Source organism: Eretmochelys imbricata, chromosome 2 (assembly GCF_965152235.1).
Source record: "Eretmochelys imbricata isolate rEreImb1 chromosome 2, rEreImb1.hap1, whole genome shotgun sequence".
NCBI lineage: Eukaryota > Metazoa > Chordata > Testudines > Cheloniidae > Eretmochelys > Eretmochelys imbricata.
This window is the reverse complement of record NC_135573.1, coordinates 251,719,676-251,734,395: the sequence shown is the minus strand read 5'-3', so window position 1 is coordinate 251,734,395 and position 14,720 is coordinate 251,719,676. Positions and strand designations below refer to the sequence as shown.

General features: G+C 40.6%; 1 protein-coding gene across 2 annotated transcripts in view; it reads right to left on the bottom strand.

Moving 5' to 3' along the window:
• The window catches only part of PAXIP1 (PAX interacting protein 1), a 92,377-nt gene that overhangs the window by 4,090 nt on the left and 73,567 nt on the right, over window positions 1-14,720 (bottom strand). For both annotated transcript variants that reach the window (XM_077808383.1, XM_077808384.1), the window contains 4 exons: window positions 13,032-13,200; window positions 8,516-8,616; window positions 6,663-6,797; window positions 6,495-6,570 (listed from right to left, as the gene is read on the bottom strand). In XM_077808383.1, coding sequence (XP_077664509.1) covers window positions 6,495-6,570; window positions 6,663-6,797; window positions 8,516-8,616; window positions 13,032-13,200 — 481 coding nt within the window. The remainder of the gene's footprint in view (window positions 1-6,494; window positions 6,571-6,662; window positions 6,798-8,515; window positions 8,617-13,031; window positions 13,201-14,720) is intronic.

Here is a 14,720-nt window from a genome sequence, read left to right as displayed (position 1 = left end):
AGGGGGAGTATGCCATAAGGGCCTCTATTTCCCCAACTCGTCGAGCTGACGTGATGGCTACCAAGAATGCCATTTTCATTGATAAATGGAGAAGTGTACATGTAGCCACTGGTTTGAATAGAGCTCTCATAAGACATTTAAGAACCAAGCTAAGGTCCCAAATTGGAGTAGGGTTATTGACTTGCGGAAAGAGATTTTGGAATCCCCTGAGGAATCTCACTGTAATTGGATAAGCAAGCATGGAATAATCCTTTATTGGGTAGTGGAAGGCTGTGATGACCGTAGCTAGACCCTACTGGAGCTCAGCAACAAACCCAAGTTTGTTTGTTTTTTTAAAACTTTCAGGATGTATTCCAGTGTATCTGACAGCAATGAGGTTACTAGTGGAAAGGTCACACGAAGCAGTGATATTCTGTCCATTTCTGCAAGTGATTGTAGCACCCTGACTGCTTCCTGCTGCGTAACTGTACTCTTTGTACTCCCTCCGAACAGGTTGTCTCTGAACCTGTGAACAATCGACTAGCCATGCTTTGAGACAAAGAACTTAAGAGATTGGGACAAAGGATCTTCTCATGTTCTTCGGAGATAAGATAAAGAATGGTCCGGAGAATGATTGGTGAGCAAGCGGCCAGCTGTATGAGGTAAGAAAACCATGTTTGTCTGGGCCATATCTATCTGGAACTCTTAGAATAACTCTGCCTTTGTCCTTTTCATCTTCAGCAGAATTTTGGATATTAGAGGAGTCAGAGGGAAGGCATACAACAGACCTGATGTCCACTGAAGGTGAAAGGATTGGTGACCCTGCCTGCCTCTGGAGAGAAACTGAGCACATTTCTTGTTTCTGGCCATGGCGAACAGGTCTATCCAAAGGATGCCCCATTGCCAAAATATGTGGTGAAATGCAGTGGAATCTACTTCTCACTTATGGTTCTGAGAAAAGTACTTGCTGAGTGTATCCACAGTCACAATCTGAGCACCTGGAAGGTAAGCTGCTGTGATGGTTAAAATAGAACATGCCTGATATGTTGTCCACCATGACCTTTATGTGTTTGCCCTGATCAATGGTAGAAATTGGATACATGCATATGATGTCCCTGAACTCTAGGAGGTTGATGTGAAGAGAGGCCTCCTGAGAGGTCCACCTGCCCTGGGCTATGTGGGTGTCCAGATGTGCTCCCCAACCTAACAGGGATGCATCGGTCGTTATAACAATAATTGAGGAATGGCAGGCAAAAAGGACTCCTGTGCAGACGTTGTGAGATTCCTTCAACAAAGGTGGGTATGGAAAATAATGTGGTTAGTCTGGGTCTGCCTGGTGAATAAACCGTCCTGAGCCACCCTTAAAGGCAACGCATTCACAGTCTTACATGGTCTATAAATGAAAATGTCAGCTGCTATATGTCTCAACAGCTGTGGACAGTTCTTGACTGGAGTCTGTGGGCTGATCTGGATTGTGCTATGTTGGATAGGGCCATGAATCTGTGCATTGGGAGGTAGGCTCTTGCTGCTATTGAATCAAAATAAGCTCCTATGAATTCTAACCCTTGTACAGATCAAGGACTTGTGAATGTTCAATTGTAGGCGCAGCTCAAGGAAGAGGTCCATGGCCTTGCAAGTAGCCAGTGAAGTTTTGTCATGAGAACAACCTTTCAGAAGCCAATCATCTAGGTAAGGGAACACCAGAATTCCTTGTCTGCGGAGGTGTGCTACTACTACTGATGTAACCTTTGGGGCAGATGAGAGACCAAAAGGGAACCCTGCTCTGAAAGTGGTCCTGACCAACAGTAAAACATAGGAATCTTTTGTGAAACAGGTGGATCGCTATATGGAAATATGCGCCCTGAAGGTTGAGGACTCAGACTCAATCCCCTTGGTCCAGAGATGGCATTACTGCTACAAGTGTCACCATTTTGAAATTCATAGAATCATAGAATCATAGAATATCAGGGTTGGAAGGGACCCCTGAAGGTCATCTAGTCCAACCCCCTGCTCGAAGCAGGACCAATTCCCAGTTAAATCATCCCAGCCAGGGCTTTGTCAAGCCTGACCTTAAAAACTTCCAAGGAAGGAGATTCCACCACCTCCCTAGGCAACGCATTCCAGTGTTTCACCACCCTCTTAGTGAAAAAGTTTTTCCTAATATCCAATCTAAACCTCCCCCACTGCAACTTGAGGCCATTACTCCTCGTTCTGTCATCTGCTACCATTGAGAACAGTCTAGAGCCATCCTCTTTGGAACCCCCTTTCAGGTAGTTGAAAGCAGCTATCAAATCCCCCCTCATTCTTCTCTTCTGCAGGCTAAACAATCCCAGCTCCCTCAGCCTCTCCTCATAAGTCATGTGTTCTAGACCCCTAATCATTTTTGTTGCCCTTCGCTGGACTCTCTCCAATTTATCCACATCCTTCTTGTAGTGTGGGGCCCAAAACTGGACACAGTACTCCAGATGAGGCCTCACCAATGTCGAATAGAGGGGGACGATCACGTCCCTCGATCTGCTCGCTATGCCCCTACTTATACATCCCAAAATGCCATTGGCCTTCTTCGCAACAAGGGCACACTGCTGACTCATATCCAGCTTCTCGTCCACTGTCACCCCTAGGTCCTTTTCCGCAGAACTGCTGCCTAGCCATTCGGTCCCTAGTCTGTAGCGGTGCATTGGATTCTTCCGTCCTAAGTGCAGGACCCTGCACTTATCCTTATTGAACCTCATCAGATTTCTTTTGGCCCAATCCTCCAATTTGTCTAGGTCCTTCTGTATCCTATCCCTCCCCTCCAGCGTATCTACCACTCCTCCCAGTTTAGTATCGTCCGCAAATTTGCTGAGAGTGCAATCCACACCATCCTCCAGATCATTTATGAAGATATTGAACAAAATTCTGTGCCTTCACAAATGTGTTGAGTTGCCTTACATCTAGGATGGGTTTCCAACTGCTATTCTTATTTTTGGAACCAGGAAGAACCTGGAATAAAAACCTTTCCCTCTGTGCTGCATGAGAACAGGCTCTATAGCACCCAAGAGTAGGAGAGCGTCTTTCTTATCTTAGAAGGGGCTCACGAGAGGGTTCCCTGAAGAGGGATGGGGAAGGGGGATTGGCAGGAGGAAGAAAAGTGACCTCGATTGGAGTACTTGATGGAGATGATTTCCAAAACCCACTTGTCTGTAGCGATAGACTCCCAAGCCTGCCGAAAGTGGTAAAGGCAGTCTCTGAAGGGAGGAATGCAGGTGAATCATTGCAGTTGGTATGAATGGGGATGGGAGCTCAGTACCTTGACAACCCTGTCAAAACTGGTTTTCAAGGTGGAAGGGTGAGAGGTCAAAGGTTGGGAAATGGGTACTTTTCCTCTCCTCTAGAACTTCTGTCTCTTGTGTTGAGGTTTATATGATCTCTGGGAGCTTGAAAATTGGACAGGGCAGGATCTCTGCACTGTGTGGGACTTACTAAACTTGTGGGTAGGTATATAAATCCCCCAAACACACGAAGTAGTCCTAGAGTCATTTAACATGTGCAGAGATGTGTCTGCCCTGTCAGCAGTTTAGTGCCTTCAAACGGGAGGTCTTTGACCATATTGTGGACCTCCTTTGGAAATCCGGAGAGCTGCAGCCAGGAGGCCCTCTTCATAACTACCGCTGTAGAAACGGAACGAGCGGCAGTATCAGCAGCGTCGACAGAGGCCTGCAGAAATGTTCTGGCAAGAAGCTGGCCTTCTGCAATAGTTGCTTGGAACTGCTCTTTGTTCTGTTGGTAGATGCTCAGTAAAGGAATTCAGCTCGGTATAATTTGGATAGTTGTATTTTGCCATCAATTGCTGGCAGTTGGCTATTCTGAACTGTAAAGTAGCTGACAAACAAGATTTTCTACTGAACAAGTTGGAACTCTTATGATTTCTATCATAGAGCAGACATTTAGTGTGGTGCTGCCTTCTGTGTGCATTAACCACCTTGACCACCAGGGAGTTAGGAGAGGGATATGAAAATAAAGATTCTGAATACTTACAGGGGACATAATATTTCTTATCCGCTCTCTTGCACATGGATGGAATTGTGCACAGGGTGTGCCAGATAACCTTTGCAGGGTCTAGGAGACCTCATTAACAGGCAGGGCCATGTGGGCCGATAAAGCTGTATGAAGGATGTCAAGCAGCTTACGATATGGCTCTTTAACCTCCTCATGAGGGATCTTCAAAGAATCCACGAGTCTCTTGATAAGGTTCTGGAACTGCCTAAAATTGTCAGCCAGGGATGGTGGAGGTGGCTTAACAGCTTCATCCGGGGATTAAGGAGAGATGTTGGCTGGTGGAAAGACCTCTTCATCAGTCCTAGCTTCCTGTTCCTCAAAGGCTTCTTCCTGAGGTTCTGGGGCGGGGGGGGGGGGGGGTGTGTGTGTGTGTGTGTGTGTGTGAGAGAGAGAGAGAGAGAGAGAGAGAGAGGGTGATGAAGGCTATCTATCTCTCTGACAGGTGGTACTTGAGGCCCTAGAGAATTGCTGATGGTAGGCCACTTAGGGGCCCAGTATGGCCAATGGGGTGGTGCATATGGCATGGGTGGAGGCATCCATGGGTGCTTCTATCAGAGAGAGATGGTGGCTGTGGACATCTCTCATGAATGTGATTAAATTCCTTAGAGGCCTCTGGAAAAGTGCCTTTATAAGGGTGGAGAGGGCAGCCTTGGACAGATATTTGAGAGACCGAGGCAAGATCTTCATCAGAATCCTCCTTTTCCAGATCACTCTGGAGTGGTGGAGCACTGGAAGAAACAGAAGGTAAAACTGTCTGTACTGGACAGGTGTCAGGAGAGCTGCAGGTCGTTGGTACTGAGAGCAGATCAGAGTCAAACAATGGTGAGTCAGGCATCTTGGAAACAGCGAGGTCTTGGGGAAAACAAAACTCTTGCAGTACCGAGAGTGTTGTCAGTACCACGTCCATGGCCTGAGCCGAAGTAATGGTGGCTGAGGGAGTTGAGGGGACTATGTGTCTCAAATGCTCTGAGGTGAGTCCAGATGGAGCCTGAACAAGTACCAAGTGAGAAGAGGTAGAGCTCTTCTTGCTGCCTTGCTTCCCTGACTGTACCAATGGCCTACTGGAGCCCGACGATCTGGAGTCTTTAGGCTTAACCGTGTCCTCGGTACTCGAGAAACCAGCAGCCTAGTGGACGCCAGGTTGGAGACCAATGGGTGCTGAACTAGCTGGTGTCCTTGGCCACCAAGGCTTCTCTGAGGTAGATTCCATTCCTGGAGAACTCAAAGCACTGTCTTTGGAAGACTTTGAGAGGAATCGTGGGTTCTCTTCTTAGATGGGAGACAGTAGAGGTAGCCCACTTATTCAGACACCAGCATATAGCAAGGTGCAGCGAGGTTCAGAGGCTGGGTGCAGCAAGTTCTCCATCATGAGGAGCTGAAATCTGATCCTGTTTTTTCTGGCTCTAGATTTTAATGCCAGGCAGAAGTTGCACTTTTGGGATATATGAGATTCCCTAAGGCAATGGATGCACTAGGAGTGTCTCTCACTCACTAGCACTGCCTCCCGGCATGATAGGCAGCATCTGAAATCAGGATAACCAGGCATGCCCATAATATATATCTTTCTAGTTGTTGTTAATGTGTAGTTATATATGAATAACTACACACTAACAACAACTATTATAAGAGCTATGGGGTCCCAGTTGAGGTAAACATCAACACGGATGGCTGCTAAGGCTCTGTCTCAGACCAAGGCAGTTAAGAAGAAACTGAGGGTGGTTCGCCCACAGAGTGCTATATAACCACGGTGTGGAACATAAGACTGGGTAACACACATGCACAGGCCAAATGGGCACTTATCTGAATATCTAAACGCGCAGAAGGAGCAAGCACACCTAGAATAAAGTACCCAGAGGGACACTACTTGAAGAAAAATTGATTACTCTGCCTTGGAGACACTGACAACTTCAAAATCACATTTCCATCTGAAAATGCTGTACCTACTATTTAAATTATGAGGATTTTAGGAGATATACTGAGATCAGAAAATAAACCTAAAACAGAGAAAGATATGCAGTTTGTGCATTTGTTGCTAGTCAACTGCATTTTCTGTCTTATGAATTGGTATGATGACATTACTCAAGCACTACTGAGTTGGCAAGGACTAACCCTCTTTTTGGTCCTGGAAGAGTATTCTGCAGTAGCAGAGATGAAACTGAAAGGCAGCAGAAAATCTGCACATAAAGGTGGCAGGAAGGAGAAGGTAGGGGTCTCACCTATTGGGGGACAGTAATGGGTCTACTCAAGCATCAGCAGGTGAACAGGAAAACCCCTATATATTCTATTTTAGAACCGAGGACATAATATTAAAAAGGTGCTTCGTCATATTTGGATTTTTTTTTTAAGTAGACAGTATTCCTTTAGCTGCATTTTAATCTAGGACTGTTCCCAGTAATAGGTGCATGTACTTAAACAATGAAAAATAAATACAGTCAACAAATTCATGATTTGGAATTCTATTAGTAGTTCACACGTACCTATGCCTCTGGCAAAATATTCTCGACATAAGTGAAGATCATTTTCACAGGATATCAAGATTATCGCTGACAAACTCTACATTAAAAAAAATACTAAATATGAGTTCAAATAAGAGAACAATATATTTTATACATAATAGTTAGAAAGCCAAGCGATACTGTACTCACTTTGTTCTGTTTGTGTTCCATAAGTTTTCGAAAAGAAGGTTGTTTGGATAATACTTTCCCTCCTGCACATTCCACAATTGCCTTCATGGTGGAAAGACTAGGACAAATTCCAGGCGTAATGTAAAAATATTTTCCCTAAAAACAAACAATGTTTTAAAAAACACACACATACACCTATCAATAAGATGTAAAAAAAGGGGAAAGTAAAGGGTACAACTTTTGATCCTTTAGCACCTGATGTGTTGTATAGTGCTGACATCCACTATAATGCAAGGGTCATTTTATAAATTATGAAGCAGATCTTCAGCTGGTGTAAACTGTCACAGCTCCATTAAGAGCTATGACAATTTACATGAGATAAAGATCTGCCCCTATTTACCTAAAATCTTTCTGTGACACTTACAATAATGACCATAAAACCTTCAAATGGTAAATATTTTCTGAATGAATATTAAATATTGAATGAATATTAGGTAAGGATGTAAAAAGAAACACCCTATTTCAACTGTGTGGTTGCCCAATGGCTTGCAAAAGGACTTCTACAAAGAAAAGTTAAGTCTTATTGTCCAATTTATAACCACTAAATTTCTATTTCTATCTAATTTCTGTATCTAGCTATCTAATTTCACAGACAATTTCTTACTGTCCAATTTATAACCACTAATTTCTATTGTCTGCCAACAAAACTACAACTAGCTTTCTGCCTGCTTGAGACTCTTAATACAGGGGATCATATACAGTGTATTTTATCTGTTCCTACTTGCTAGAGGGAAGATATGTTCTTGCCATCTGAACTGGTGAAGAGATGCTATTTTAACTTCTTTGATCCTCCAGCCAACTTTACTTCCAGAAAAAAACTGAAGTTTTACATTATTTTTGGCTTCTGAATTTCTGACTGAAGTATGCCAGGTGCAAAAGGTTTTATGCTAGATCCCTCACGAGTTATTTTGACATGCCTAAAGTGACAGATTAAAAAAAAAAAAATGTCTAGGTAAATTGGTCTCTGTTAAAACAACACTTCCACTCCAAATCTCAAATTGTTTCGTATAATGCACAATCCTGGGGCAAAGTTCAGGAAAGTCATCTTTTAGATGAGATATGTCTCATTATGTATTGCTTTCAGGACAAAGGTGAATGTGTTTTCTTGTTTGCTGTGAAAACACAGCACAGAAAGGCCAACAGAAACAGTTTTTCTTTAAGTATAAGAATAAAACCAACAGTGAATAGATGTAGTGTATTCCAATAGCAATACTATCTGACATATGATTTTAGTAATTTCCAGGTTATTTCATTGTAAGTTTTTACATGAAATATTTAGAAATCTACCCATACAAATATTCTTAGAAGAATCATATCATTCTGCTCTTAACAGGAGTCTGAAAGTGAAGTGATTGTACAGATGAAACTAGTTTGCATATATGTTTTCTATTAAGAAGTCAGACTGCTTTGAAAGATTATGAAACTGCATTACAACTTTGGCTCTAAGTGGAACTTTAATTCAAAGCTAACAATAAAAATATCACACTTGTATCAACATTGTGCAATAAACATATATATAAGATTGTTTCCCCTATAAGTGCATGTATAAATTTCAGCTATAAATAGCAATAACACATTCTAGAGAGTACTTTCATTTGGTTTTAGACACCCAAGTTTTTAGCCTTTTGTGTTACTCTGCCTTCTTGCAGAGGAAGGCTGTCTTATTACTTAAGCACATGTTTGGGAAAAGCATTGATAATTATCAGAAAAATGTACTTAAGATTGATCAAATGAGCGACCAAGCATGTTTTGTCCTTTATTGTAGCAATGAAACAAAAAATATGTATTTACGCATGTTATTAAAATGTGTGTACCTTAAAAAGCGGAGCCACTTGTGCTCTCTTTAGAGACTCCTCTAAACTGAAGCAGAAAAGCACCTCAGCTTCTGCATCTCGGAGCATGAAGTTCTGCTCATCTGAAAAAGAAAATATACACATTACAAATGTGACAAAGGAAGAAAAGATGTCAACGTAACTCTTTATCCAGATTCAAACCCTATTTCAAACTTAGTTATAAAAAACTAATGGTAAAAAAAATTAAAAATCTCACTTGTTTTGATGTGACATGAACATAATCCCATTGTTTTTAAGAAAAAGCTGCCTTTTATTGAAGTCAAGCAACTAAAAAATGTTGTACATTTAAAAGTCACGACTCCTGTATAAAATGTGTTTTTATTATTATTTAATTTTACTATTATTATTGATGATCAACCAAAATTACTGACTGACAAAAATTCTTAATATTTCTTTATTTTTGTTGTGTTTACTTTGTCCATTTGACAGCATTTTCTATCCTATATGGGCCCCACAATTTCTGTACTGGAGAGCTTCAAGCCACATTAATGCATTTATCCCCATTTATGAAACAAAGGCACAAAGTGGTTAACTGAGTTGTGCCCAAGACACAAAGGAAATATGTGACAGCCCATGGAATTGACTCCCAGTCCACAGCCGTAGCCACCTGGCAATCTTTCCATTTGTTTCCCCTGCATAGTCAGTCAGCATTCCCTTTTGCTTGGGCGGGATTTTCTTCCCTCAGGTCTCTCACTCACACCCCATCCCTACCCTCATACCAAAACAGGAGAGGGAAATTATTATTATTATTTTTTTTAAAAAGCATAGTAAAATCAAAAAGACAGTAGGGTGACTTGGGATAGATGTTGTACCTGAAAATACATAACTCCTTTTACTACAATCGATTACATTTCAAACTGATAGTCTCCCTTCAGTTCTATACAGTGTGAGAATGTCACATGTTTTAGTTACACCTTTTAATAGCTTTCTTACAGTTTATTGTTTTGTTTGATATGGCTGGACAAAGCAAGATAAAACTCTACCTCACGTTTATAAACAAGAAAATATTTCCTGCTTATTATCTATAGTTTTAAGTCTTTGCAGTGGTTTGGCAGCAACACCATGTGTTTAACTAACCAAATAAATAAAAAGTTCAAACACATATTATATATATTATACATACACACACACACGGTACTGTGAGCTTTTACAGGTAGTCGTCGTACATGTAGGTACCAATGACAAAGGGAAGGATAGAAGAAAGGTGCTGGAAGCCAAATTTAGGCTGGTAGATAAGCGATTGAAGTCCAGGACCTCCATGGTAGCATTTTCTGAAATGCTTCCAGTTCCACGCACAGGGCCACTTAGACAGGCAGAAAAGCAGGGTACCAATGTGTGGATGAGACAATGGTGTAGGGAGGAGGGGGTTTAGATTTATTAGGAACTGAGGAAACTTTTGGGAAAGGGGGAGTCTATACAGGAACGATGGGCTCCACCTAAACCAAAATGGAACCAGATGGCTGGCACTTAAAATTAAAAAGGTCATAGAGCAGTTTTTAAACTAAGGGCTGGGGGAAAGCTGACAGGTGCAGAGAAGTACATGGTTTGGACAGAGACATCCCTAAGGGGAGGATCTATAAATGGAGATTCTCTATGTCCTAGTAAGGAGGAGAGGATGGAAGATGATAAAATATGGGTAGGATATGATTAGAAACAGTTACATGAAAAAGAGTCCCATTCAATTACAACATGTCATGGCAGACAGCTAAAAAGCGACAAGTTTTTAAAATGCTTACATACCAATACTAGAAGTCTAAATACTAAGATGGGTGAACTAGAGTGCCTCATATTAAATGAGGATATTGATATAAAACAGGCATCACAGAAACTTTGTGGAACCAGGATAACTGATGGGACACAGTAATACCAGGGTACAAAATATGTCAGGAAGACAGAACAGGTCGTGCTGGTGGGGAAGTGGCACTGTATGTGAAAGAAAGGGTAGAATGAAATGAAGTAAAAAATCTTAAACAAACCAACCTGTCCCATAGAATCTCTATGGATAGTAATTTCATGCTCAAATAAGAAGAATATAGCAGTAGGGATATACTACTGACCATGTGACCAGGATGGTGACAGTGATTCCGAAATGCTCAGGGAGATTAGAGAGGCTATAAAAATAAACTCAATAATAACGGGGGATTTCAACTATCCCCATATTGACTGGTACATATCACCTCAGGACAGGATGCAGAGATAAAGTTTCTTGACACCTTAAATGACTGCTTCTTGGAGTGACTAGTCCTGGAACCCACAAGAGGAGAGACAATTCTTGATTTAGTCCTCAGTGGAGCACAGGATATGATTCAAGAGGTGAATATAACTAGACCGCTTGATAATAGGACCACAATATAATTAAATTTAACATCCCTGTGGCAGGGAAATCATCACAGCAGCCCAACATGGTAGCATTTAATTTCAGAAGGGGGAACTACATAAAAATGAGTTCTGCGGAAAAGGACCTAGGGGTGACAGTGGACGAGAAGCTGGATATGAGTCAACAGTGTGCCCTTGTTGCCAAGAAGGCCAATGGCATTTTGGGATGTATAAGTAGGGGCATAGCGAGCAGATCGAGGGACGTGATCGTTCCCCTCTATTTGACATTGGTGAGGCCTCATCTGGAGTACTGTGTCCAGTTTTGGGCCCCACACTACAAGAAGGATGTGGATAAATTGGAGAGAGTCCAGCGAAGGGCAACAAAAATGATTAGGGGTCTGGAACACATGACTTATGAGGAGAGGCTGAGGGAACTGGGATGGTTTAGTCTGCAGAAGAGAAGAATGAGAGGGGATTTGATAGCTGCTTTCAACTACCTGAGAGATGGTTCCAGAGAGGATGGTTGTAGACTATTCTCAGTGGTAGAAGAGGACAGGACAAGGAGTAATGGTCTCAAGTTGCAGTGGGGGAGGTTTAGGTTGGATATTAGGAAAAACTTTTTCACTAGGATGGTGGTGAAACACTGAAATGCGTTACCTAGGGAGGTGGTAGAATCTCCTTCCTTAGAAGTTTTTAAGGTCAAGCTTGGCAAAGCCCTGGCTGGGATGATTTAATTGGGGATTGGTCCTGCTTTGAGCAGGGGGTTGGACTAGATGACCTCCTGAGGTCCCTTCCAACCTTGATATTCTATGATTCTATGAGGAAGTTAGTGAAACAGCAATTAAAAGGAACAGTGCCAAAAGTGAAATCCTTGCAAGCTGCATGGAAACTTTGTAAAGACACCACAATAGAGACTCAATTTAAATGTATACCCCAAATTTAAAAACGTAGTGAGAGAACCAAAAAAAGTGCCACCGTGGCCAAACAACAAAGTAAAAGAAGCAGTGAGAGGCAAAAAGGCATCCCTTAAAAAGTGGAAATTAAATCTTAGTAAGGAAAATACAAAGGAGCACAAAAGCTCTGGCAAGTGATGTGTAAAAATATAATTAGGAAGGCCAAAAAAGAATTTGAAGAACAGCTAGCCAAAGACTCAAAAAGTAATAGCAAAAAAATTTTTAAGTACATCAGAAGCAGGAAGCCTGCTAAACAACCAGTGGTGCCACTGTACGATCAATATATATATACACACACAAGCACACACACTTCCAGTCCTAAATGCACTTTTATCCACAAGTGCATTGGACTCAAGCTTTCATCTTTACTTAAGAAAAATTCCTGTTAAGCACACCTCCTAATTTAATTTAATAAAAGAGGTGGATCAACATTAGTTATTTTTTCTTTGTCTACATTACAGTCATGCCTACCAACATAATGCATAAAATGTGCACTTTTGTTTTTGACGGTTTTTCCAAATAAATAAATTAATAAATCCCCTCCCACCCCCCAAAAAAACCCAACCAACCAACCTGGACACCTAAAAAGTAGCAGAAGTGCAAGTGGGTGAAGCACTCGTTAAAATTATGGTTGGCAAAAACAGAAATACAGAAAAGGGAGGGAGGGTTATGAAGGCTTGAAGTAATATTAGTGCATACTATGCTATTTGATAATTCAGAAAGTTTAAAAAATAAGGAATAATGTTATTAAAAGTTAAGAAAAAAGGAACTAGTTTTCTTTCCTTTGGGTAAAGTAATTGGTATTAAACCATGCGTAAAGCTGAATGCAGAGGACTTTAATTGAAAGAGAAAAAGTTAATAGAAAACCAAAGTGAATTTTGTTCCTGTGATAGCACTAAACCGATATCAGAACCCTTATGCAACCATGAAATATTTTTAAAAAATTAAACATTTTGTCAGTTCTAAAATACAAAACAGACTGCTAAAGTCTTAGCTGTCAACTATGTGGAGAATTATGTTTGAAGTTTTACATACAATTTATTCATACAATAACTGAATGCCTAATATCACATTCCAAAAAGGCTGTCTAAACAAAGTCAACCACCAAAACATATGTTTTGTTCAAATATAATTACCACCCTTGCATACTTTTTTTTTTTAAAGTTCAGTTTATCGATAGTGAATGAGTGATTCTAGTATTCACTTACCAACAAATTTCTGGCATTTGAAACACTCTTCTAACCACTCCGGAGTTACTATGTGCTTGACTACTGAAATTGCTGTCAGGAACTTTACAGTACGGGTCACTTTGCTGGCAACTAAATGTGTGCATTTCTGTGCAGATTCTGCTACTTCACCCCCAAGAATGTAGAGTTTCTGAAAGTTAGAATCATAGAATTATAGAAATGTAGGGCTGGAAGGGATCTTCAGAAGTCATCTAGTCCAGTCCTCTGTGCTGAGGCAGGACCAAATAAACCTAGATCATCTAGATTACCTAATCTGTTCTTAAAAACCTCCAATGATGGGGATCCCACAACCACCCTTGGAAAACTATTCCAGTGCTTAATTATCCTTATAGTTGGAAAGTTTTTCCTGCTATCTAACCTACATCTCCCTTGTTGCAGATTAAGCCCATTATTCTTGTCCTATCTTCAGCGGAGATGCAGTACAATCGACCCCTTCATAACAGCTCTTAATATATTTGAAGACTATTAGGACCGCTCCCTCCCCTCCATCAACCAAGTCTTCTTTTCTCAAGACAAAACATGCCAACTGTTTTTTAACCTTTGCTCACAGGTCAGATTTTTCTACTCCTTTTATCATTTCTGTTGCTTGCCTCAATTCCAAACAAACTAGGAACTGAATACTCACTAAAAACTAAATGATATCTCATCCACAGCATCATTATGAAAAACAGCAATATTATGCAATACAAACGAGGTACCGATTAAATAAGAAACATAGGATATTGATGGCTTTGTCTAAAATGCACATTAACAAGAGGTCCATCATAAACTCATTCCTGTATCTATTAGAACTGGTTGGAAAACTGAATTTCCATCAAATGGGAAATTCCACATTTTAAAATTGAAATTTCTTGCAGAAGAAAAATTAAAAAAAAAAAAAAAAAAAAAGATTTGGAATCATCAAAATATTCCAATTCACTAATGTCCAAACATTTTGATAATGTTAAAACAATAAAATATAAATAAAATACAGCTGAAACAAAACATGTCAACATTCTCAAAATGAAATGGGAAAGTCAAAATGAATCATTTTGGACTTTACTGAAAATATCATCAACATAGACATGTTTTGCAGTAATGTTTATTTTGACAAAACTGTACTTTTTGACAGAAAATTGTTTGGCCTAAATGTTTTGAGCAGGTCTAGTAACTATTAAATAAAAATATATATTTTTGGAGACATGTATCCCATACTAATCACAAGAAAATTACAAATAGATTCTCACAAATGCAGTGAAATCTACCGTGGTACAGACTACTGTGAACACCACTATTTAACAAGGAACCAGAATTATTACTATCAAATATAGCTCAATCATGAGCATAGTTGTCCTCAATTCTTCCTGTTTGAACTAGAAATACTTCTCCCCAGCCTGAATTTACATTTTTAAGATTACATTAATAAAAACATTAAAAAGGATAGAGTGGGAAGCATAAAGCAGTCATCAACACTACTGCAGCCCAGAGGCTGCGTTAGCTGCTATGTAGTTCTATAGTGATGCTCTGTTGATTGCTAGTGGTGATGGTACTAAGGTAGGCAGACTCCGTGACACCCCAGCAAATCCTCCTCATATCATGCTTACTTGGGCGATGTTCAGGCAAAAGTATCTGGGCCTGAGGGAAGATGTGGAAGTTTCATTCCAAACCAAT